The sequence below is a fragment of the Chrysochloris asiatica genome, unplaced genomic scaffold, assembly GCF_000296735.1.
Source record: "Chrysochloris asiatica unplaced genomic scaffold, ChrAsi1.0 scaffold00014, whole genome shotgun sequence".
Lineage (NCBI taxonomy): Eukaryota > Metazoa > Chordata > Mammalia > Afrosoricida > Chrysochloridae > Chrysochloris > Chrysochloris asiatica.
In genome coordinates this window covers 13,339,045-13,365,580 of record NW_006408532.1, presented here as the reverse complement: position 1 = coordinate 13,365,580, position 26,536 = coordinate 13,339,045, and the positions used below count along the sequence as shown (strand labels likewise).

Below are 26,536 nucleotides of genomic sequence, written 5' to 3'. Positions count from 1 at the left end.
TTGCAGCACCCCAGGCCCACCTTTCTCATATTGGCCCAGAGACCAAGAAGACTTCTGGGAAGATGGAGAATGCAGTTGATGAAATAGTATGGCTCAGAAGTGGGCTAAGTCCCAACTGAGACCCACAGACACAACACCAAAGGCTCTGGAGGGAAAACCCCCTGAAAGGTGAGGAGAGAAGGAAGCCCAATGGGGTCCAGAGCCCAGTGTGCCTTTGGGGAGGAGCTGCTTCTAGAGATGGCTGACTCTTCTCCCTAGAGCATGGTGCCCTCAGCGGACTAGTTTGCCCCTTCAGGCTGAGTAGTAGGTAAATTGTGGAGGGTCCTGAACTTACTGTGGGAGGGAGCTTCCAGGGGGCACCAGTCAGCACAATGGGAACTTACCAGAAGCATTTGACTTTGGAATCAACGTGACTTCCTTTTACCCTCAGCAACTGAAGGGGTATAATGGTCATAGTCAAGTGTCCCAGTAAGCTGGGCAAAGTGGGGGTTGTGTGGGTGGTGAAGATTCCATCTCTGGTTCAGGTGCTCTGCTACGAAAGGTTGCGGTTTCTAGTCAGGGCAGGCTTATCCCCAATGGTGGAACCGTGAGACACTTTCACAGTGAGCCTCTGAGGAACTCATCCACTTGAAGGAATACAGGGTAAGCAGAGGGCTGCAGGACTCTGTGGGGCTGCAATCTGGGATGCTTTTGGCAACTCTCACCCTACCCACCTGGTGGATGGTCCCAGCACCACCCAGCATGAGGCCACTGAATCAGCAAATGATCGCTGAGCCCCAAGGTAAGAGGAAACTCCTTTTGCTACACCATTCCCCACTGAGACATAGACTCGCAGAAAAACATATTTAATAAAGACCAATTCCAGCTGGGTCTGGCCCTTGCCAACACTACCCAGATGGTTTGGATTCATCAAAGGCAGTCTTTGGCCATCTATAACCATGGACTAAGTTCCTAGTCACAAAGGCCAAGCCAAGACTGGCCCCTCCCTTAGTTGTACCATCTCCACCTCCAACTCTTGCTGGTCTCAGAGAGAAATGTGATGGGTATCAGTTCAGTTAGCTGGACATTGGGTTACTCAGGGATGCGCTGAGCCAGGACACAAGCATCAGGGTCAGGTCCCAGACAGGACCAGAGCTTATCACACGTAGTCCAGGATCTCTGTCTCCATCTCATTCTCACTCCCATCTGAAGGCTTGAATTCCTCCTCCTCTTCATCTTCCTCCTCGTCTTCTGCATACTCATATGCCAACTGCTCCTTCTCTTCATCCGTCTTGCTCGGGCTGGAGAAGAGAGCTGGGGCCAGAAGGGAATAGGCTGTGTGGGTCCTAGTGTAGGGCTCCCTGAGTGACCTCTGGTGCCCAGAGCATGCTCCCAAGGCTCCTGGGAGCCTGTGTAAATGACAGGTCTCTGGAGAAACTGTTTCAGGAAGTATGGGGTAGAGCTTGGCACAAGTTCACAAGCACTCCAGGGGATTCTGAAGCAGACAGACTTGAAAACCATGCCCCTGAAGAGCCGTAAATGGGTGTCAGGGTATCCACAGGCCTCTAAGAGCATACACACCATTATGTGTGGGTGCATTTTTCTGAGAGAGGGCTCACAGCCTTGGTTAGATTCTCATAGAGGGCTGTGGCCCAACAAGGCTAAGAACCCCTGGCTCTCAGACCTGTGGGCTTGTGTGCTAACTTTGGAACTCCCTGGTGTGGTGCTGTAGGACCAGCATTGGACTGCAAATCACAAGGTCGGCAGTTCAAACCCACCAGTGGCTCCTCGGAAACCCTATACAGGGTCACTGAGTCAGAATTGACTTGAAAGCGCTTAGCAGCAGCAGCAACCCCAATAAGAAACTGCTCACTTCCCTTTCTCACTTCCCCATGCTTCATACTGCGTGGTGCCAGGGAAGGAGCTGAGTTAAGCAACGCAAGATGACAGGGCAACAGGGACAATGGGCTCCTACTGGCCCCTAGTGCAAGAACATGTCCACACACGTGTGGAGCGTCAGGAGGGCACCAGGGCTCAAGAGGGAAGCCTGGACTGCAGCCCCAGGCCTGCTTCTGCCCTCTGGGTCAGCTCTAAGTACCATGACTCTACATCATAGTCTCCTAGGTAGCCCGAGAGGACACAAGCTCACATAGCCTCCCTCCCACTCAAGGGCAACTTCCAGGGAAGAGGTCTATTGTGGCCCCTTGCTCTGTCTCCAGAGTGGGTCCAAGGCCCAGGGTCCCCAGATATTTGGGGCTCCCTTCACCCTAAGGAAGCCACTCTCACCAGGCCTCTTGGAGCGGAGGGCCTGCCGGATCATGGCTGACATGGCGTTCCTCAGGTCGTCACTGGTCTTGGGGAGACACCAGCCGTCCCGCTCCGTGCACACGCTCTCTGCACCATCATTGCGGTGAATAATCTTCTGCAACCTGGGGGATGAGAGGAGGGGCGGAATCTAAAACTCCTGGGGGGAGAGTGCCAGCTGAAGGGTCTTGTTGAGGTCGTGCTGGGTTTAGGAAAACAGCCCTTAGAGTGCAGTCTACAGAAATGGCCGAGATGATAGTGAACATCTACTAGGGAACTCCAGCTGGGTCGCTAATCTCTGTGGGTTCCCTCTCCCCACCAACCTAACCTTTCAAACACCACTAACAACAACTGGATTAAAAGTTGTTTCTGAGATTCTGATTTAGAATCTTCCACTAACATGGGAAATTAGACTGGGATCTAAGGTCCCCATCTATGGATAAGTTCTCTTTAGGACTCACCCTGGGTGAGTTCTTAAGCACTGAGCCCAGTCCCTCGTCCCCACCTGGTGTCTGTCCCAGGGCCCCTAATGTACATACTCTTCCACATTCAAATCGCAGAACTGATAGAACATCTGTCGGTAAGGCGGCAGGGCCCCCTCCCGGAAGATGTAGACTGAATCCTGGGAAAAGGAGGAGATAGAAGAGAAGTTAGTGGGAGCTTTTCTTTAGGGGCAGCCAGTGTTGTAGGTCACCACACTACAGGCTCCTACAGGGCCTCTCCAAGGAGCAGGCAGGTTCTCAGGACCTGGTAGGCCTCCATCACAGACTGAGGACAGTGGAGACAAGCTCTGGGAGGGATAGACAAAGCAGCAGTCAGGCACCCAGGGTCACCATGAGCCAGGAGAACAGTTATGAGGCAGACTGTGTGCTATGGCATGGAGTGCAGGATGGACCTCATGCTGGGTGCACCTTTCTGCGTCTTCCTGGAATCTGCCCTTTGATTTCTTGCTGACGTCTACCTGGACAGCTGGTGTATCCCTGCGAGCTGCTTTGACATTTCTCTCTGGGAGGAAAGTCGAGTTTAAGGAGTAGCTGTTTTTGGTTTTCCCTTCCCAGGCAGGTAGTTCTTCAGGCAGGGATAACTGCCAAGATTAGAGAATTCTTGAGAAGGAAGGTCACTCAGGCGATGACCTGATGTCCCTCCTAGAGAAGAACAAGCACTGGGGAACGTGAGGGACAGATACAGGGTCTGGGCCCACCTGCCACAGATGGCACTGGGCATGGCTGTGTCCACTCCAGCTCTGTCGCCCGTACATTCTGTACTACCCAGTGTATCAGCAGGTGATTCCAGGGAGGGGACGCACCCTGCCCCACCTCCCTATAGGACTGAGGAGCAGCTCCCAGAAGCCTCAGCGTGGGAAAGGCCTCTGGCAACTGCCACTTCCTAAGGTGATGATGAGTGAAAAGTGAGCTACGAGAGCAGGCCTGGGCGCAGCTTCATCAAAGTGCCCACACCTGGGGCCAGACAGTCTTGTTCAGCTTTGTGCTTGTGAGACACCTGAGTTCCACCTTCCCAGGGCAGGCACATACTTCACTGAGGCCCAAGTATACCAAGGGCCAGCAACATAGTTGGGTGCCCTGTGCGAGCACCCCCAGCGGCTCTCTGCTGGGTTTCAGGGGGCTCACCTTGAGCTTGTACTTGTTGGAGGTTGATTTCCGGGCATTGGCGATTCCTGACGGGCCCAGGTCCTGCATGCTGAGCTGGCTGGCTGTGAGAACACAAGGCAATGTTCTGAGATGCAGTATAGGTGGGTGGGGTTTTCTCCTAAGCCTCTGCCCGGTGCCACCCTGATCCTCTCCTCTGTGAAAAAGCTGTCCAGATGCCCATCTTCCTCAGTGTGAGCATAAAGGCAAACCCTTCTCTCTGCAGGGAGACCTTTTTCCACATGAGTGGGAGCTACTTACTTGTCTTTTTGACAGTGATGGGGAGGCTGTAGTTGTAAGCGCTGCGTTTTGTCTTCACAGGCATGTCGCTGGGGGTATAACCTGCAGACCAGAGAATGAAGTGAAGGTGGGGGCAGAGTCCTGTTCTGGCACACATTAGAGGAGGGATAAAGAATCACAGTAGCTGATCTTTTGTGGCACTTAACCACACAGGGCTATGTGCTCACGCTCCTTGTGCACTGGCTCACTGTAACCCCAGGGTGCTGGCATTGAAGGGATGCCTGGCACATATTGCATGAGCCAGAACGATGTCTGAATCCACGCATGAATGACTCAGGCTCAGTGGCGTGGAACTCGGATCTTAATTTCGACCTATCCTGTACCCAACAGTCTCACCATGAGAAGAAAACTTTAAAAAAAAATGTTCTCTGTATGAATCTACACATCCATATTGCAAGAGAGTGCTATAGACAGAAAGATGAAAAGAGTGGAAGATACAAAGCCAAAGTTAGTAAATTTTACCATATTTCATTCCACAACGAATTCGGAAATCAAGAACTTGATAGATCTTGGCTTCTGGGTTTTTCCGGGGGTCATACCCGTATCGAATCCACAGGCTTCTCCAGGGACCTGTTATCTGGAGACCGACAAAGTGAGGCCAAGTTCACGAGTCTTAAGGTGTCTCTGGTGAATGTTCACCAAGTCCCCTTGATGACTGGAGGTAGGGGGAGCAAAGCTCGACAGTGAGGGTGAGCACCCCAAACACTTGAGACTATGACTGTGGAATCACACCCAACCCTGCCATGTGCAGGCTCTGGCACCCAGGACAGACTTGGTTTTCCTACTGAATGGAGATGATCTAGCACCCTTTCTTCTGTTGTGAGGATTAAGGGAGACCATACCCATGGAGTCTTTACCACAGCACCTGGCACATAGTAAGTGCTTAATAAGGACTAACAATGGACTGTGTTCAGCACTGAACTTATGTTTAAAGTCAATGCAAAGACAGAGCTGGCTCTTGGGAATCTGGAGTCCCAGAGGACAAGAGGGATTTCTAACGGGATGACCCTTTCCCCTCGCTGTCACTGGTTCTCATGGACACATCTTACACTGGCCTTTCTGAGTGTTCCAGGCAGGCTCCCTTTCCTACGGGCACTTTTGGTAATGACATCCCCACTACTTGTCCCCCTGGATTGACTGAACCCACTCAATGTAGCTGAGGCAGTGTGGCACTGGCCCAGGGGTCCAAGGTCTGCAGACAGGTGGGCTGGGATCCCGATGTGACCCTAGGACCTTGGCAAGCTGCAGGACACTGGTACAGTGTCTCATATCCCAGAAAGGAATAAAGGGTATTCTATACATACAGGCTTACTGTCCAACTCTTGCCTGGTCCTTAGGAAGTTCTCTGTACAAAGGCATTTAAAAATGTGTAATCTCTTCACTTCAAAGTTAGGGGGACACTAAAATGGTCCAGATATGCTACTAAGACGGTTGTGCAAGCTCCCGGGAACTTTTTACACAGGGTCCTTAAGTCCTTCCTAAATGCCTTTAAAAAGCCACCGCATAGCTGTCAGGACAGGAAATGCCTTCTCTTGGGGTGGCTCTCACACATCATCTCAGGGATCAAGAACAATGTTGGTGGAAACTAAGGGAAGAAGCAGGCAGGCCAGCCAATACTCACCATATAATAGGCCATGAAGGGCAGCAAGACCTTGAGCTTGTCAGGGTGGACGCTGATGTTGGCCTTGACAGCACTACGGGACCAGATGGGACGCAGTTCAAACAGCTGAGGAGGGTGGTCAAGGGCAGAGGCTGAGGTGAATACAAGCAGCTTCCCACCCACCTGCTTGTCACAAACTCCATTCTTCCTCCTGTTAGGAGGACTGAGCCCCCAGTGGGCAAGTCCAGAGAGCTGGGGCAAGAGCCTGACACCCAGACTTCTGCAGAACAAGCCTCCTAAGACTGCTGCCCCCACACCCTCAGTGCTCCATGGACAAATTTGGACTGAAATCCCAGTGCCTACCAAGTGGGGCTGTGGAACCTGGGGTTCCTGAAATGACCCAGGGACACAGCCCATCCTTAGGCAGATCCCAGTGCAGCAGGGGAGCAGATGACCACAGACCCCAGAACAAGGCTGAGAGAAAAGGGTTGGAGCTTTGGGAACCCGGAGGAGCCCCAGTTAGAAGGTCGGTGATGAGTTGGGACTTCCAAGGCCTGGCTCAGGGAGGCCTGCAAAAGCCTAGTGTGGCAGGAATATAGAAGGCAGAAAGGGCCTTGTAGGCCATGCTTAGGGGTTTGGATTGTGTCCAGAGGTTGCTGAGTAGAGTGGCTCCCCCTGCTCCACTTCTTTCTTCTTTTTGTGGGGAGTTACTGAAATTAAGCCAGTCTCTTTAAGGAACAGTGCATGATTTCAACAAGGGAAGAGTCCTGAGCCTCAGTTGGCCAGTGAGTTGGTGTCACTGTGAACTTGGCTGTTCATGTAGTCAGAAGTCCCAGCCCTGGTACCCACAGAGCCTACAGGCCCAGAGAGGGCCCTGTGTTGTGTCCTGGCTGGGACTTGATGACAGAGCTCTCATAGGATGAAAGCACACAAGAGTGCTCGATCTGGCTTGGTGGAGTAAGCGAATGGATCTGGAGATCCGTGCAATGCATCCTTTTTTTTTTTTTTTAAACCACCCCAAGGAGCTCTGGTAGCGTAGTGGTTACGAATTGGGCCGCAAACCCCAAGGTCAGCAGTTTGAAACTACCAGCTGTTCTGCAGGAGAAAGACGAGGCTTTCTGCTCCTGTAAAGACGTACAGCCCTGGAAACCCTGTACAGGGTCAGTATCTATAGCACATAACCACCACCAAAAAGACTGGTGAAGAAGGATCTTCAGCCTTGGGAACTTCAGGGCTTATCCAAGCATGGTTTTTAGACACGGTATCTGGAAGTAAAAAATCCCCTCTATAAAGAACCAATGGGAAAGAGGAAAAAAGACAAACCTGGCCAAACCTGAAGTGAAGGGGACTGGGACAGGAGGGTAAATACAAGGGGGTAACTAGAGAGGCAGGTGGGGTGGGGCTCACCTTCCTCAGCTCTTCCTCCACTTTTCTGTCTATGGGATTGGTGCAGATTCTCTTCCATGTCTGAATTGCAGCCTCCAGAGGCTTTATGGGTATCTCGTCCTCCTCAAAGTTGACAAAGATGGCATTGTGGGGACGCCGGGCCCTGCTCAGGCCAATCAAGTTCTCACTTGAGACGGTGGGGTTGCTGTAGCCTTCCCTAAGGGCATAGAGAGGCAGCTATGAGCCGCTTTCCTGGGAACCTGGTTCAGGGTAGGTCTCTTAGCAATAGCTACTGAAGGGAAGAGTCTTGTTCCCAGGGGAGAGGACGCAAGGCAGCAACTGGGACCTGCAGCTCGGAAGTTGGACAAAGCCAGAAGGTCCCACTGGATCTGGCTGAGCTGGAGGATCTGCCTTCCTGAGAGGAGGGCTGTGGAAGGGTACCCTGTATGAAGCCGCCAGTCCCCTAACTGCACCAAGCCACATGCAATACCCTCCATAATCTACTGTCCACCGGTGGGGGAACGGCAAAATCAATGAAGGCACAGTCACCCAACAGAACATGACTTGTCCTTAAAAGGACAATGATAACAACAGCTAAGCTTACTGACATTGACTTTTTCTGTTTGTTTTTTTCTGTTTTATTGTGAATTATGTGACAGTTTACATGGGAGAACATTAGTTTTACATTCATCCTTTCATTGCCTATATCGTTTCATGGCCATGGTTACAATCCCCTCCATGCATCATCAACCAACCAAAGGGTATACCCTGCAAGCCTGCCCCCTGGTTGTCAGCACACAGCCCCTCTCTCTCTCTGGGTTTAAAGTCCCCAGCCGTTCCATCTCTCCATGCCATCGTCTCTCTCTCTCTCCATTTCTGGCCTGACATCTACTTTTATGTTTGTGTATTTTAGCCTCTAAACAATCCTACAAAGACAGAAAACCATGTTCTGATGAAGTAACTAAGGCTACGGGGATTAAGCAGCTTGCTTAAAAATTAAATGCTTGTAACCCAGAAAGCCTGGCTGTAGAAGCCACATTCTCAACTGCCTTCCCAACACAGAACATGAGTCTTTGCCTTGGAATCATCTTGACAACAGATGGTGAATGAGTAAAGGGTGGTGTCCAGTAGTTATCATCCAGCACAGAGTTAAAAGCAAGGGCTCTAGAACCAAGCATCCTGGCATCTCTGTGTTAGCATAAAACACAACTGGGAGGATGTGTCCCAAACTGCCCAGAAATGTCAAGCTTATAAAAAAGCAGAGAGGAAAGTATGAAGAACCCATAAAAACATCATCAACTTTCAGTAGCCCTGAGCCAGCAAAATTATTTCAAAGTACATTTTCAAGTATGCCAGCATACCCTGGGCATTAGACAATTTAATTCAGGTGATCATTACCTTTTTATTTCTTTCCATTTTGCCTTAATTTTTACACCTTCGTATTTAGAAAGAATAACCAAGACATTTTCACACTGGAAAATAAAATTCAAAAGTCCGTGCCTTTGTTTTTGTATACATCTGTTAGACAACATCTTGGACAGATCCTGTTTTCAAGAACACCTGCCCCAAATCCCAGACACCCCTAAGAAGGAAAGCCCAGGGTGGCTCACTTCTAGAGCCATACAGCCTGTCTGTGGGAAGGTGGGGTAGGGGCCAGCCTGTGCCAGGCATTGCAGGAGGCTTTGCTGCCTCCTCACCTCATGCAGTGGCTCCTGGCTTTGGACATCTTGGTGAACTAAGTATTTGGAGAGCTGCTGGTGGGTGACAAGGGCTGGCAGCAAAGTCAGTGGGGCTACCTCAGAGGGCTCACCTATGGAGCAGGAAGGGTTGGACTACCAGGAAGAACAGGGGTCTCCCAGTCTCTCGTAGGCCCATCTGCCTTGTAAGGAGCTCAAGTTGGGCCAGGGGTCGTCTAGCAAGACAGTGGCCAGACCTGACCTGGCCAGCTCTTGCGTACCCAGGAAGGTCAGCACAGCAGAAAACATGATAGTAGTCCTGGGAGAAAAGGCAGACTCTTTCCATGCACTGGAAAACCGATAACCGCCCTGGGGAGGGGAAAGGGCCTGTGGGTCCAAGGGTGCCCGGCCTCCCTATCTCACCACCACCTCAGACGCTGCTGGTGGCCCTCAAAGGCCAGAGAAGTGACTCTGACTCTGCTGTGCACAAGGGTGTTTGATTCTATATGTTTTTGTTTGCTTCTGACTATAAGGCAGGAGCAAAGCATTTCAGAAATACAGAATTTAAAACAAACAAAACATTCCCCCTGATGGTGCAGTGGGTTAAGCACTGGGCTGTTAACTACAGGGTCAGCATTTCAAACCAGCTGCTCTATGGGAAAAAGATGACGTTGTCTGGTCCCCAAAAGATTTAGTCTTAGAACTACTGTCCTAGAGGGTCATTATGAGTCAGAATTGATTCAACAGCAGTGGGTTTATCCCCCACCACACTTAGAACCCTGGCAACTAGTATAATAAACACAAAAAACGGTCTGCATCATATTGTTTTAAGAAGGTGGTATGACTTCTTGCTTTTATGTTTTATCTTTCTGTGATGTTTTGATTTTTTCCTACCAATACACTCTTGTAATCAGAAAAGGGGCAATGGGAGGGAATGCTATAGAGTAACCAGACCTAAGAGACACCAATTAAAAGTGACATGCAGCCCTTATCTGGCTCCGGAGTCATTTTTGAGGTAACTGGAGAAAACAGGACTGGGTATTGGATGATAGGAAGGAATACTGCTTAATTTGTTTGCTATGATAATAGTACTGCCATTGTTTTAAGTACTTTAAAAAGCTTAAGTCACTTGCTGCTGTGTGCTGTCAAACTGATTCTTACTCAGAGACTCTACAGGACACAGAACTGCCCCTTAGGCTTTCTAGGTTGTAATCTTTATGGAAACCAATGGCCATATATTTCCTCCCTCAGAAGGGCTGGTGGGTCTGAACCACTGACCTTTTGGTTAGCAGCTGAGCACTTAACCATTGTACACCAGGGTTCTGTTACGTCATTTACCCCTCCAAACAACTCAGGGGAGTAGGTACTATTATTCGTGCCTTCACAGATAGGGAAATTGGTGTGGAGAAGTCAGGCAGTTCACCACAGGGTGGCGTTGTGGTGGCACCAGTACGCTGGTCCCTCCCACCACATCAAGCTACAGCCAATAGCTAGCTACAACAAGCAGTCCTGAAACCATCCTTAGCACTAAGGTGAGACTCCACATGGGGTTGGCTGGCCAACAGAAAGAACTGGAACATAACAGATTTTGCCAAGTTGCTCTACAAATGTGTGGCAGCTCTTCCAGGAGAGAGCCTGTCTGACTCCACACACCATGGTAAGTACATGGTAAGTCCCCAGTGATGACACTTCTAAGTCACTCTCTGGGGGGACGACGACACTGGAGATACCCTCACGCTGGCTCCTGACACGCCTCATCATTTCCATCCACGTTACCAGCTGCTGTCTCTGGAGGCACCAGGCAGGACACAGGGCCACTGGCCACCCCCAGCCAGTTGCCAGGGAGATGACCCACAGGTGCCCAAGTTAGCAGGCAATGTAACTAAGTCATTGTAAATTCAGAAGCTTAAAACATACTACGGAAAAATTATTTAACAAAGATCACCACCTATGGGTCATTTCCTCAAATTCCCCTTTCCTTCGGCTTATCTGTTTTTACTATAGTCACACATTGCTTAAAACACGTAACACGTTCAGTGCAAAAGGACGTCATGTGATTTTGATGTTGTACAAACACCGTATCATAAACAAATCCTGCTTTTTTCTGTAAACATCTCAAAGAAACGCCATTATCAAGCTGCTGTTAAAACTTGTGAAGTTTTCTAATTCTGTCTCTTGTAATTTGAGAAAAGCAAAAAAAAAAAAAAATTCAGGAAAGCGGAGCACTCTGGCAACAAGCAGGCCTCTGTGGAGGGAGAATGACTTGGGTTTAGGTGCTGGCTCGTGTGACCGGGCAAGCTCTTTCCCCAAGTGTGTTTCCCCATTCGTAAATGGACGAAAAAGAAGCATGTGGAATCTCTGTCCACCTGGAGATAAAATACGCATGCAGTGCTTCTCCTGTGGGAATGGGCAATCCTTGGCAGTGGAGCTGGTGGGTGCTATTAAACCCAGTTGAGTATATTCAAACTACTTTCTTCCTATTTTTTAACAGTATTCAGCCTTGGCTTTTATATTCCCTCATGTCAACACGTGGCTGGTCTCCAATGAAAAACCAACATTTGACAATTTCCAGTCCAGTTTTCCTAATAACTCCTGGGGTCTCTAATTATTTCGATTGTCTAAATTAAACCACTTATTTAATTTCAATAAACCACATGCTTGCATGTGGCACTGAGAGGAATATGTGCATGGAAGGCTGGGGCAGGGATGGGGGGAGATGGACTAGGATATATGAACAACCAAGATCACCACCTAGGGGTCATCTTCAAAACACCCTTTCCCAATCAACTGCAATCTCTGAAAGGGGCAGGCAGTGAGGCCATGAGGAGGCAGAGGATGGAGAAACAGGCTGGGGTTCAAGGATGCATGCTGTGGGGTCACGTGGCATGGAATTCCTACCACAGAAAGGGAACAGTTGCAAGAAACACTTATTAGGATTGAATGGGGTACCTCTAAAAGGTATATTAAAGTCCTAACCCAGATACCTACAAACATTACCTAATTTGGACACAGTTTTTTTTTTAAGCGGGAGTAGGATGAGACTTGGTGATCTGCTTACTTAAAGATTACAGCCAAGAAAACCCTATAAGCAGTTTTACTCTGCAACATGTGGGGTCACTGTGAGTTGGAATCAACTTGATGGAATAAGACAACAGTAACAAGGTAGGTCCTAATCTCAACAGAGTAATGTCTTATAAAAGAAGAAACAGACACAAAGAGACACAGAGCCTGTGAAGAAACATCTATCTATAAACCAAGGCCTGCCAGTAGCCACTTTAAACTAGGAGAGAGACAAAGAACAATTCCTCTCTCAGAGAAGTTGAAGGAATCAACATGGCCAGTATCCTGATTTAAACTTGTAGCCTCTGGAGTTGAGACAATCAACTGCTGTTCTTTAAAGCCAGCATTTTACTCGGTGGCATTTGTTGTAGCAGCCCTAAGACACTACGGCACTGATGCTGCTAACAGCAAGGTCCAGAGCATGACTGGTCACCAATGACCAGAGACTAAGTCAAAAAGGCTGTTTCTCAGTGGGAACCGTCAAGTCCTACATTCTCTGCACTTTAAGGACCCGCTGGCATGAAGCCAAGTTCATAATCATGACCATACCACTTACTGAAGACTTTCTCTGTACCTGGCCTTGAACTGAGAGCTCCACGTGCTTTATTTAATCCTAATGCCTCTGTTTGGCAAGCACTATCATTATCCCACTTTCAAGACAGTGCAACTAAGGCTGAGGAAGGCTAAGTGGCATGTTTGAGAGATCTCAAAAGAGTTGAGCCTCAGACCCAAGCCCCTGGCTCTGAACCCAGAAGTCTTACCGGTGCTGTATATCTGGTCGATAGAAGTAATCCACTGGGGTGTCCAGCCGTGAGAAGATGGGTGGGGGGATGTAGAGCGGCAGCTCCTGGTTAAAGAAATCTTCCTTCTCGGGCTTGTGCATGAGCAGTTTGTCGTACATTGACATGTGCCTGACGCCTGTGTCTGTGTGCACGGCTAAGTACTGGAAGTCGGACATTCCTAGAAGGAAAGGCAGACAGACACTCATCCAGGAACCAGCAGCTGCCTACCACCAACCCCCACATCCCTTTAGGAAGGTGCTCAACGATCTGCGTATAGGAGTCTCCTGAGGCAACAGTGGCAGGAGCTGAAACAACACCTTTCAGAATTGCTTTTGCAAAGTTGGCTCAAAGTACTTCTAAGCCACTTGAATAAATATTATTTTAGGGAGGCTTTCTGCTCCTGTAAAGATGTACAGCCTCGGAAACCCTGTACAGGGTCGCTATGAGTTAGAATTGACTCCACGGCACATAACAACAACAAATATTCCACGAGTCCCAATATGGTGCTGTGGGATAACTGGACTGCTAACCAGAAGGTTGGTGGTTCAAATTCACCAGTCACTTCTTGGAAACACTACACTGGGTTGCTGTAAGTTGGAACCAACTAGATGGCACTTAACAACAACATGAGTTTGCTGGGGAGCACAGGGGCTCTGTAGGATAAGCACTGGAATGCTAACCACTAAGTCAATGATCCAAGCCCATCAGCTACTCCTTGGAAAGATTTACAGTCTTTAAAACCCTAGAGTCACTATGAGTTGGAAATGACTCGATGGCACACAACATTTGATGTCGTATGTCTTTATTCTCTTCCAAGTCTGTCTTACAACTGCCAGGGTAGCTACAGCCATCTCGAAGGCCTCCTACTAATAATCTGCCAAGTACGCTCAATAGCGCGGTCTCCATGACGCTTCAGCAGGACCTCATGAAAACTGGACTACTCGCTCCTGTCCACACAAAGAAACCCAGGCCATGGACACCTAGTGACTTGCCCAAAGAAACTGCACAGAGCTTAGGTGGGCACAACTCCCAAACCTCTGCTCTTTCTGACCCGTACTCTGCCACCTTTCCTGCCTCCTTCATGGGGTTCCCTGAGATAGCAAAGTCAACTGAGGACCCCACAAGACATCCAGTCTGCTAAAAATTCAAAGGAGATGTGGTCTCACAGGACTGAGGTTATGCAGGAAGGCTTGAAGGGAGGGCAGGACCAGTTGAGACCCAGATAAAGAACCCAAAAGAGGTCAAAAACTGGAAGTTTGTGGACCAGTTCTATTTGGTCTCACACTATGGTTTTATTAAAAATTGGAGATTTCTCACAGAACCCTGGATTTCTAGCTTCTCTGAAGAACATAGGAAGACTGGGCAGCAAGGAGTCCACAGTCCCCTTCGGGAGCAACTGTCCAGAGGGAAGGGAGGCTGTCTCTTAGAAGGAGTCTGTGATCGGCGGTTTTCCAAAGCCCCTACCCCACATCCCCCAGGTAGTCTTGGCCTGCTTCACTCACAGAGATGACCCATTCAGACCCTGCAAGATGTTGGAACAGGAGGCCCCAAAATAAACCAATGTGGCAAGACTGGATTTTGCAGTTACCCTGAAACTTGTAAGTGGTAGAGATAATGCCAAGGATCTCCATCTCAAACTTGACCTCAGGGCAGGCCTCAGCCCCTGGCACCACAGCGCGCTTCCTTGTCTTCTTCTTGATGCGGAGAAGCATGCTGCTGGTACTGAAGCGATTGGCACACACAGGGTGGCAGTAGGGATCCTTGGGCCGGAAGTATAGCTCTAGCCTCTTGGTGGGATCTGCATAGATCTGTGGTGAGAGCCAAAGGAGACAGGAATGTAGCAGCGAGCAGATAAGCAGCATGGCTGGGAGTTATTCCCTCTCTCACCCCAAGCCTAATGAAAATGCAGGTGATCCAGGGCAGGCCAGGGTTTTATTTTGGGTTCTTAATTCCTCAGAACTCATTTTTCAAATCCAAACACCATAGTTTTTATCTCGTCCAAAAAAAAAAAAAAAATGAGGATAGTCTTTTCTTCTGAGGGGTTGTAAATGAAACCCAGTGTCACTGAGTTGAGTTCAACTCACAATGACTCTCTATTGGGTTTCTGAAGCTGTCAATCTTTACGGGAACAGAAAGCCCCATCTTTCTTCGGTGGAGAGGGTGGTAGGTTTGAACCACTGATCTTGAAGCTAGCAGTCCAATGCTTATCCTACAGCACCACCAGAGCACTATAAAGTTGGAAATGACACCTACTATAGCACTGTGGGATCAGCACTGGACTAAATACCACAAGGTTAGCAGTTCAAACCCACCAGCTGTTTCTTGGAAACCCTATATATAGCATTGCTATGAGTTGGAGGAGTCTTGGTACGGCACTGTGGGTTAATGTGCTGGACTGCAATGTCAGTTTGAACCACAAGGTCGGTGGTTCAAACTCACCAGCCGCTCCTTGAAAACCCCATACAGGGCCACAATGGGTTAGAACTGACTCAACAGCACTTAACAACAAGAAGCTGGAACCAACTCAACAGCACTTATAACAGTAACAACAACAGTTAAGTAGAGACCTCCTTTTAAGGTGCCTGGTCAGATTGGGGCATTATACAACTTATCTGGCAATACTTCATGGGAGGCACTAAAACAAAGAGAAATTCATGGAAAATACATTGTGAATGTGTGGGCCACACCACGTAAAAGTGGCAAAATGAGCATTAGATGTGTGCATATGAAATTATCAACAATGTGTGTTGCAGCAAGGTCATCTACCTGCTGGCCCCCCAACACCCAGGACAAGGCCAAGTCTTAGGAAACACCTAGGGAAGGAATGAAGGTTACAAGGGGTCCTCAGGAATCCTCTTCTCTGAGACCCAGTAGGGTGGGAATGACCTAGATGTGGGCCAGGCACAAGGGTGGTGTTCAAGAACATGAGTGACATGAATGAATGAATGTCAAGGTCCCTTCCCAAAGAGCTCACACTGCAGTTTGGTACAGACACCCTTAGGGTTAGTAAAGCCAAGGGTCCCGTCAAAGCTGTAATGGAAGCGGTTAAATTTGTATATATATATATTAAAAAAACCATGAATGACCAATGACTGGGGCTCTATTGGAGGCATTTAAGGGTTTGTTACATGTAGAGCATTTATGAACCAACTAAAAGCTCCTATCAGTTTCACACACACGGTTTACTTGAATACACTCAGGGAGCTTGATCTTGAATACACTGTTAATCTCAAGGTTAGCAGTTCGAAATTACCAGCAGTTCCAAGGGAGAAAGATGAGACTTTCTGGTTCCGTAAAGATTTGCAGCCTATACAGGGTCCTACAAGTCGGAACCGACTGCATGGCACATAACCACCACTACCACCACAACAGGTAGAGTTCTAATGAGGATCAAATATAAATAACGTTCCTACAACCAAACCTGACACACAGATGTCAGCTATTACTACTCGTAACACTTAGTAATATAATCCATCCTCCTCTCATCCTGTCAGTAATTCTTAATCGCTCTATGCCTGTTTCCTATTACGTGACTGGAGGGCATTCATAGCAAGGATGCTGAGGATGCAGTTCATATTTGGTGATGAGATGGAAAAGACCCCCAGCCCCTCCCACCGTCCTTTTCTCACTGCTCCCAAATTTTAAAACAGTCCATTGCAGGGGATCTCAAAAGCAAAGCGACTGCCCACTGGCCGCCCAGCGCCCGCCTTGCTACCCGTTGTCAAGGAAACTACACTTCCCGGCAGTCCCGTCCCTCCAGCCAGACTCCCGAGACTGGGTCCCTCTCCATTGTTCTAGACTCTTCGCTCCTTACCCGGGTGACGCCTTCCTCGCCGCCCAGAGTCGGTAGCATCTTGGACACGTTGCGCACTACGCCCGGGTACTCCACGCAAACCATGGGCCGCTCCCGCCGTAACTCCAGGGGAACCGCAGCCCCAGGAGCAACCTTCGTCGCCATTCCTGCGTGTGTGGCCAGTCCAGTCGTAAATCGTCCCTCAACACGCTCCCTGAAGCCTCGCCCTAAAGGTTCCGCGAAGTAATAGTTCCGGTCTCCACCTATGCTCTACTCCCTTAATCCGCGGGCTCAGCGATCATTGAAGTCCTCATGAGAGCAGACGCCCGAAAGGAACCCTCTTGGATTCGGGAGAACGAAAGCCACGCCCTCAACTTTTTGTTTAAAATAAAGATTAGCCAAAAGGGTGAGACAAAGGCCTGTCTCTCTCAGGAGCTAGCAAAGGAGAATTGTATAGCACATCCCAGTTCTCAGTTTTAGCCAATGAAAACCTGAAATCAAGGCAATTTTTAGCCAATGAAGCGTCAAGATGAAATCAGGCCCCCGCCCAGCTCCATAGATTTTAGCCAATACAAAGCCAGTTCTATGGATTTTACCCAGTGAGGATTCGAATTCGAGCTCGGGATAGACTTCTGACCCGCCTCCTTGCATGTGGAAAGATTTCAGAAATAAATTTATTTCCGGGTCCCAAATAGCGCGAAACGTTTTTTTTTTTTTTTCCTGTGCTGGAACAGTGGTCTCAATCCCCGCTAGTCCCTCTTGGACAAGGTTTCTAACGCATTCCCCTCCCACAGAAGTCTGTTCTGGAAATGGCGACCGCCAAGGGATTTAAACACTCGCCTCACCGCAATACACAAAACCCCAAGTGCCATCCACCGAAAGCGCGAGGCAGAATGCGGGCATTTCTTGTTAAGATATTTAATTTCTCCGATTTTTTCCCCATTGATTCTTAAATATTTCACCCAAAAGACCAAGATCTCTTTAAATTTTAAACTTATTGTGAACTGAATGAAGGTTTACAGAGCAGATCATCAGTTTTACATTCAACAAATCATACACCTTGTTTCATTACAATGATTATAATCCCGTCCATGTACCATGAGTTAACAGTATTTCTCTCTATTCACTTTAGCTTTAAAAAACAAAAAAACTCAGGCATGTATAATAATTTACACCTCCAAAAGGCACATTCTGCAAATCTGCCTCCTGGTCACCAGTTCTTAGACCCTCTCTTCCCACAAATCTAGAGTCCCCAGCCTCTTCCCCTCTGGATGACACCATCTCTGCCTCTGTCTCTGGTGCTTCTCTGGATAAAGTCCCGCATTCTGCTTGTGCTCTTCTCTCTTGATGGTCCTAGGGTCCTCTGTTTATGGACTGTAAGATTAACCACTCCCCTGTTTTTGTTATAAAACTTCTACCTTTATTATTGTGACAGTTGCAATTAGTCATGATAACAATTATTCACTATTAAATAAGGAGCTCTGGTAGCGTAGTGGTTACGAATCCGGCTGCGAACCGCAAGGTCCGCAGTTCGAAACTACCAGCTGCTCCGCGGGAGAAAGATGAGGCGATCTGCTCCCGTAAAGATTTACAGCCTCGGAAACCCTGTTCAGGGTCGCTACGGGTCGGAACCGACTCGACGGCACTTAACTTAACTTAAATCATACAAATCTTATCCCCGTTTCTTTTCAGCAGACCCATCTAGACAAGATGAAAATTATTCAGTGGGGACACTTTCTCCCTCACCACACTCTTAAAACTAAACTTCCTCTTGAAACCTTGTAAGCCAGTCACTTCGTGCCTTTATCGCCCCCTCATTTTTGGTAGCCAATGTCTAAGCTGCCTGTCCCTATCTACCCTGTGTACAGAGGGGATAGCACTGATAACTTGATGTGAAGACTCCTTCCCTCTCTGTTGGTATTTAGAGTTACTACCTCCATGAGTATAGGTCAGGTTCATCAAATTGTAGCACTTTACCCTTGTTTCCTTTATTAAAAAAAAAAAAATTCTTTGTTTTTGGGGGGGCGGGGGGAAGCTTCCTCTAGTCGAGTTCTGATTATCAAGCCATCAAGGCTAGGTTAAAAAAAAAAAAAAAAGAGCTAAAGTGAATAGAGAGAAATACTATTAACTGATGGTACATGAAGGGGAATGATAAAACAAGTTGTATGATTTGTTGAATGTAAAACTTATGATCTGCCCTGTAAACTTACACTCAATCCACAATAAAAACTTGGAGGGAAAAAAAAAATTATAAGAACAGAGGATCCAGGAGGTCAGTTGATGATCAAAACAATTACAATATGAAAGAAGGTAAACACAGAGGAACAGAGATCCAGGTGGTGAGAAGGTTAGGTAGATTACTGTCTTAAATGTAGGGAAGGGTTAATGGAATATAAGGTAACCACACCAGTGGGGTTGGGTGCGGGGTTTAGTTTGGATGTTGGGGTGGGCAATACAAGAAGGGGGAGGAGTAGGAAGAAAAAGATCGATAGGGGAACACTGCATGGCCTAAGTGGGACAGAGGTAAATAGTGATGCATGTTCAACAGTGGCTTTGTGATACAGGGATCTGTTTGAAGAGGGAAATAATACTAAAATGCTTGACTGTCTTATGAATATTGGTTTCCGTTGCCTACTATTGTAAAATAGACAGTTGAGTAGGATAGATAGGAATGTTGGGAAACATGATTACAAAAAATTTGTAATCAGCCTATAACTGATTGGAATACCTAAAAGGGGTTCTAGAACTTGCCCAGTGAATCAGACCTCATGCAAAGCCTTTGCAGAGTATAGGACCTTAGGTGGACTCCTGAGTCCTATCCAGAACCTTATGACGTGGGACATTTCCACTAGCAAGGACAAGCAGAATAGCCTGGAACAGCTAGAGCAACAGAAGATACATCTTCAAAGAAAGATTATCAGGAAAAACCCCAAACAAAAATGTCAGCATGACTGGCTACTACAAAAATAAGCAAGCTGTTCTCCTGGAAGCCATCAAAGCAAGCAATCAAGTTCCTTCAGGACAAACTCCCCTCTAAGACTGAAACTCAAAGGAAACACACAGTCAAGCATCTTAGTGTTAATTCCCCTCTTCAAACTATGCCTAGATCTCTGTATCACAGAGCCCTGTTGTTCCAAGTTTAAGCACGCATCACTATTTAACTCTTTCCCACTTAGCCCATGCAAACCTGCCCCAGTGTGTTCCCCTATCTACCTTGTTCTTCCACCTCCTCACCCTTCTTGTATTGCCCTCCACAACACGCGAAACATGATGTGTCTGTCCTTATCCTGTGCTCTACTATCGCCTCCCTCCACATCCCCTGAAACTCCATCTCCCCTAAAGCCCCACCTTATATTCCATTAACTTTTCCCTCTATTTAAAACAGTATTTTATCCTATAATCTACCTGCCTTCCCACCACCTAGATCTCTGTTTCTCTGTGTTTACCTTCTTTCACATTGCAATTGTTTTGATCATAGACTGACCTCCCAGATATGCTAAATTTGTTTTTATAGTTTTATTCTGTTCTCGACTCTTCCATTTGTCAATTGACTTCCGGGTGATGGAGCCACATACGTCAATCTCTGGTTGTTGTCTGTTCTTGTTGGTTCTCTGTCCACAGAACACCCTTTAGGATGTTTTTCATTGCAGAGTTGGTTTTGGCAAAATCCCTTAGCTTCTGTTTATTCTGGAATGTTTTGATAACACCATTGTATTTGCTTGACAGCTTTGCTGGGTAGAGGATTCTTGGGTGGCAGTGCTTTTCTTTCAGGGTTTTATATATGTCTCCCCATTGCCTTCTTGCCTGCATGGTTTCTATTGAGAAATCTGAGCTTAGTCTGATTTTCTTGCCTTTGTATGTTATATTTCTCTTTTCCCTAGCTGCCTTCAGGATTCTGTCCTAATCTTTGATTTTGGGGAGCTTGATTATTATATGTCTTGGTGATTTTCTTTTAGGGTTTATCCTTCCTGGGGTTCATTGAGCTTCTTGGATGCTTATCTTTTCGTTGTTCAGGTTGTTAGAGAAATTTTCTTCCAGAAATTCTTCAACTATTTCCTCTGTGGACTTGTGTGATTCTTCAGTTCTGGAATGCTGATAATTCTTAAGTTATTCCTCTTCATGTTGTGCATTATGAATCTTAGAACTTCCTTAGATATTTCATCTTTTTTTATGCTTGTTCTTCTGTCTTAGTGCTATTGAGAGATTATCTTCCAGCTCACTAGTTCTGGCTTCCATCTCTTCAGTTCTACTTATTTGCCCTTTCAGTGTATTGTCCATTTCTGATATTCTATTATTAATCGTTTGGACCTCTTTCTGTAGGTTTTGAATTGTTTCCAGTGCTGTATCTGTCTTATTTGATTGTTCCTGTAGTGCTTTCCTAACTTCTTCTTTATTTTTCTCAACCCTATTGTAAAGTGTTTTGATACATTTTATAAAATCATTTTTCTGAATTCCTTCTCAGGCATTTCCAAACCCTACCCTCCTTCCAGTATGGAGTGTAGGTCTACCTCCAGCTCATTTGCCTCCGTCATTTTATCTCGTTTCTGGACATGTGCTGATATGATTGTCTGTTTCTGTTTTTTGGGAATATTCAGTGGTTAGCTATGGCCTTAATACTGGGATGGGTGTGTGTTTTGGTATTTTTCATGCCTTCTGATTGCCTCCAGGTAGATGTGATCAGGAGATAGGCTTCCCTTTTCACTCTTCTTCCTGAGAAATTTCAAAATACCACTGTTGGTTATTGGTTATTTCTTCCACGAGTTCTTCAACTATCTCCTCTGTGGACTCAGGATTTAATTTTTGGCTTATTCCCTTTTCAGTCTGCCTATCCTGTTTCATAACCCCTGTTTAGGCCTTTTTCCTAGTGATAAACAGTTCAGGGCCAGCTGTGGCTGTTTTGCGCTGCCGTTTGGTTTTAAGTGGAAACCGTCTCTTTAAATTTTGAGGAGATCTGTGCGCATGCGTAATAGAACCCTCGTGGGGTAGGTGTAAGGTGTCCACTCACTCAGGCACCCCCTCTAGTCACCAGAATGGAGGTGTGCAGACAGCAAGAGGCCAATAAACAGATACGAAAAAAAAGAGTATCCACACCTTTATCTCCGTAGTTCTGTCAGGCATCTGTGGCTGTTCTGATCTTTCCAGGACTTGTCTCGTCCAAGATGGCCACTCAGGAAGCAGCTGAGTGTCTTGGATTAGAAAACAATGGATTTCTTGCTTCTGCTATAAATTCCACTGGCTGTAAGCCTACCAACCTTCTAAATACTCCTTTATATGTGGTTCAGAGTTCTGGGACCATCCCCTGAGCATACTTGGTCTGGTATTCTGTGTTGTTGCTGATGGAGCTCCTCACTGCACTTCCACCCAATCCTCCATCTTGTTTGTTCTCCTGTTCTTATAATTTTATTCTGTTCTTGACTCTTCCGTTTGTCTATTGAGTTTAGGGTGATGCTGCCATGTACATCATTCTTTGGTTGTTGTACGTTCTTGTTCGTTCTCAGTCCACAGAACTTCTTTTAGGATGTTTTTCATAGTAGGGTTGGCTTTGGCAAAACCCCTTAGTTTCTTTTTATTCTGGAATGTTTTGATTACACAGTGGTATTTGATTGACAGCTTTTCTGGGTAGAGGATTCTTGGGTGGCAGCTTTTTTCTTTCATGGTTTTATATATATCTCCCCATTGCCTTCTTGCCAGCATGGTTTCTGTTGAGAGATCTGAGCTTAATCTGATTTGCTTGACTTTGTATGTTACACTTCTCTTTTTCCTAGCTGTGTTCAGGATTCTGTCCTTATCTTTGATTTTGGAGAGCTTGATTATTATATGCCGTGTTGATTTTTTATCCTTCCTGGGGTTCATTGAGCTTATTGAATGCTTTTGAGGATGTTAGAGAAATTTTCTTCCACGAGTTCTTCAACTATCTCCTCTGTGGACTTGTGTGATTCTTCCTGTTCTGGAATGCCGATAATTCTTAAGTTATTCCTCTTCATGTTATCCAACATGAATCTTAAGTCTTCTTCAGATTTTTTTTTATCCTTTTCTTTGTGCTTGCTCCTCTATCTTAGTAGTGTTGAGAGATTTATCTTCTAGCTCACTAGTTCTGGCTTCCATCTCTTCAGTTCCACTCCTTTGCCCTTTCAGTGTATTGTCCATTTCTGATTTTCTATTATTAATCATTTGGACTTTTTCTGTAGGTTTTGAATTGTTTCCAATGCTGTATCTATCTTATTTGATTGTTCCTGTAGCATTTTCCTGACTTCTTCCTTATTTTTCTCAACTCCATTGTAAAGTGTTTTGATACACTTTATAATAACTTTTATGAATTCCTTATGACATTTCCAAAGCCTGCTCATCTTCCAGTATGAAGTTTAGGTCTAATTCCAGCCCATTAATCTCAGTCACTTTATCTTGTTTTTGGACATGTGCTGATATGATCATCTGTTTCTGGTTTTTTTTTTTTTGCATATACAGGAGTTATCTGTGGCCTTAATACTTAGATGGGTGTGTATTTTGGTATTTTTTATGCTTTCTGATTGCCTCTAGGTAGATGTGTTCAGGAAATGGGCTTCCTTTTTCACTCTTCTTCCTGGGAAATTTCAAGAAGCCATTGTCGGTAGTTGTGACGTAACTCAGGATTTAATTTTTGGTTTGTTTCCTTTTTAGCCTGCCTGTCCCGCTCCACTTTTTCTGCTAAGGGTCATTTGGGTATTTATAACATCATTTGCAGGCCATACAAAATTATCAACTTAATAGTTAGCCTGCTATATTTGGTCAAACATTTAACTCACCCCTAATGTGATGGCTGGAACTGCAGTTGCCTTGGCAGGGCCAGACCAAATGATTTCACAGGACTTATATGGACTGCAAGAGTCCTAGGGTAGCACTGTGGGTTAATGCACCAGACTGTAAAGCTGTTTGAACTGCAAGGTTGGCAGTTCAAGCTCACCAGCTGCTCCTCGGAAACCCTATACAGGGTCACTATGGGTTGGTGTCTACTCAACGGCACTTAACAACAACAACAACAATGTGGACTACAAGGTCAGTTTGAACAGTAAGGTCGGTGGCTCAAACCCACCATCCGTTCCTGGGAAACCCTATACAGGGTTGCTATGGGTCGGAACCAACTCGATGGCACTTAACAACAACAAATATGGCCTGCAGGCCAGACAGTCCCTGCCCCTGGTGTAGAGACTGGATTAGAGGTGGGGTAGTTAAGTAGGAATGGAAAGAAGCAGCTGATTTGAGGACATTCTTGTGTACCCTCTAGAAGAGGGCAAAGTAGAGCTTCCCCAGAGGGTTTCTGAGGAGCTCTGGTAGCGTAGTGGTTACAAGTCGGGCTGCTAAACTCAAGGTCAGCAGTTTGAAACTACCAGCTCCATGGGAGGACGATGAAGTTTTCTGCACCAGACTGCAAAGCCATTTGAACTGAAGGTCAGCGGTTCAAGCTCACCAGCTGCACTTCACAACAACAAAGATTTATAACCTCGGAAACCCTATACTGGGTCGCTATGAGTCAGAACCGACTCCACGGACCACTACCACCACTATTCTTTACAGGAGTAGATGGCCACATCGTTCTCCCTTTGCAGAGGGGCTAATGGGCTTGAACTCCTGACCTTTCTGTTAACAGTTGAATGTTTAACCACTGTGCCTTATAAGGATATTTGTTGTTGTTGTTTTGAAATGCCTTGGCGTCAGTTCCAACTCATAGGAACCTCGTATAGGGTTTCCAAGAAGCAGTTGGTGTGTTTGAACAGCTGACCTTGTGGCTTGCAGTGCAGTGCTTATCCTACAGTGCCACACCAGGAGTCCATGAAGATATTAGGAGATAAAAATCACTAAGAGTAAGGGGTCCCTTGCGTATAGCTACCCCAAGCTTCTGATACAGTTTCTGAATCTAAAAATTAACCTTATTATTCTAGATGGATTTAAGAAATTTGATTCAATGATTAGAAAGACCATTAAATACATTTTACATAGAAATGAAATATCATTTGGATTTTTTCCAAATATTATATTGTATTTGGAAGACTTGGCTAGGAGCCCCAGAACTTTGAAAGAAAGACCCCTCTGCAAGTGCAACCAGGAGTCCACAGTAAATTGTAACCGACCCAGAAGTACGTGTTTCAACCTGGAACTGCAGGTGAGGCCCTAGCGGTGCCTGGTCTGTTCTCTCCAGAGGTGACTCACTCATTTTGCCACCAAATGGGAGCTCTGTGTAGTGAGGTCAACATAATTCTCCTGTTGAACTTTGCTTTTGAACTTCTTGTGCCCTTTTGCTCTAATTATTTGCTCACCAAGCAATCTTCTGATGGTTCCAGTTTTCCAGAGAGGGAAATCTGGATGTTGTTGTTAAGTGCGGTCAAGTCGATTCCGACCCATAGTGATCCTGTATGGGGCTTCCAAGGAGCAGCTGGAATGTTTGGACTGCTGGCCTTGAAGTTTGCAGTCCAGTGCTTATCCTACAGCGTCACACCAGGAATCTGGATAACAGATGTACATTTTAACCCTGTCTGAATTGTAAATTGATGTGTTTACATCGGAGCCTCTGGGTGGTGCGAACAGTTAACATACTCAGCTGCCAACCAAAAGGTTGGAGGTTCAAGTCTATCCAGAGGGACCTTGGGAGACAGGTTGGAGATCTGTTTTCAACAAATCAGCTACCAAAAGCCTCTGGGGCACAGTTCTACTCTGACACACACAGGACCACCACGAGTCAGCATTTACTCAATCTGTTCCACCACAAGTGGTTTAATGAAGGCTAGCTGCCAAGGATAAGAAAGCCCAGAGTATCCTAACTGCTTTCCCCCAACTTGCCTCCACTCCACCTCCAGAACCCCAGCAAGTTACAAATGAGCTCTCTGTGCAGGTTCAGTTCCTCCCTGGGGATGTTTGGGAGTGGTGGGGTGCCCAGTACCCCTAATGCTCCTCTACCCCCTTACCTAGCCCCCAAACACTCAGGACAGGCTGGGCCTAGCTCTCACGGTCCATCCAGACAAAGCCTTACCCCTGCCCCATGGCATTTGACCCAGTTGATGACACACAGCTGTCCCTGTCTGCTGAGACGTGCCAGACAGAGCATTGAAACCATGTTGGTGGTTAATCGGCCTCCCTCCAACTGTCACGGCAGAATCCCCTGGGGGCGGGGGTAGGGAAGTGGCCTGAGACTTCTTGCCACCCTGGAATGGTGGCAAATATGATTCCTGTCCAGCGAATACCAAATATTGACTGGGAGACCTTCTGTGAAGAGTCCAGAATTAGGGGGCTATTGATCTCTAGTAACTGAGGGCAAACAGAACTTTGTGAAATGTTTTCTTTTTTAGAATATTCAGAATCTGAATATTTCTTCATAGGTTACTACATCAGTCTGCTAAGCACATTAAAAAGAAACAGAAAATAGTACATTCCAACTCTATAGAGACTGAGTGCTCTTAAGCATTTTCAACGACTGAGTTTTTGGAAGTAGATCACCAGGCCTTTCTTTCAAGGTGCCTTTGGGTGGACTTGAACCTCCAATCTTTAGTAGTTGAGTACACGAACCATTTATATTACCTAGGGACTTTTGGAGCACATTAGAAAGAGAAAAAAAAAAAAAAAAAGCAGCCATATAGTTGACTCCAATTCATGGTGACCTTGTAGGTTGCAGAACAGAACTGTGCTCCTGATACATAAGGTGTCACTGTTAGGTTCTGTTGAGTTGGTTCCTACCCATACTGACCCCATGCACAGCAGAACGAAACACTGCTCAGTCCTGTGCCATCCTCACAATTGTTGTTGTGTTTGACTAATTTCACTCAGCATAATATCTCAAGGTTCATCCATGTTATACGGTGGTTGGCAGCTTCCTTGTTATTCTTCAAGGTAGCATAATATTCCGTTGGGTGTATGTACCACAGTTTGTTTATCCAGTCTTCCATCTTTTTGTTTGTTGTTGTGTTTGAGCCCGTTGTTGCTGCCACTGTGTCAATCCATCTGGATGAGGGCCTTTCTTTTTATCCACGATCCACTATCAAGCC

At 46.6% G+C, this 26,536-nt stretch overlaps 1 protein-coding gene across 1 annotated transcript; it reads right to left on the bottom strand.

Annotated features, from left to right (window-relative positions):
* Positions 1 to 1,138: 1,138 nt before the first annotated feature.
* On the bottom strand, positions 1,139 to 16,691 carry GTF3C5 (general transcription factor IIIC, polypeptide 5, 63kDa). The gene is made up of 11 exons (XM_006834997.1): positions 16,548 to 16,691; positions 14,322 to 14,541; positions 12,713 to 12,911; positions 7,237 to 7,432; positions 5,851 to 5,955; positions 4,692 to 4,806; positions 4,191 to 4,271; positions 3,912 to 3,994; positions 2,823 to 2,905; positions 2,266 to 2,408; positions 1,139 to 1,293 (listed from the first exon to the last, which is right to left on the bottom strand). The coding sequence occupies exons 1-11, from the start codon at positions 16,689 to 16,691 to the stop codon at positions 1,139 to 1,141; spliced, it is 1,524 nt and encodes a 507-aa protein (XP_006835060.1).
* Between the last annotated feature and the right edge of the window lie 9,845 nt (positions 16,692 to 26,536).

Bases quoted from the DNA above. Each gene is read 5' to 3' on its own strand.
- GTF3C5 (XM_006834997.1), bottom strand. From the start codon at position 16,691: ATGGCGACGAAGGTTGCTCCTGGGGCTGCGGTTCCCCTGGAGTTACGG. The intron at 14,542-16,547 runs GTAAGGAGCGAA...CTCTCACCACAG, and splicing joins GCGAGGAAGGCGTCACCCGG to ATCTATGCAGATCCCACCAA. The intron at 4,272-4,691 runs GTAAAATTTACT...TCTGGTCTGCAG, and splicing joins TCGTTGTGGAATGAAATATG to GTTATACCCCCAGCGACATG.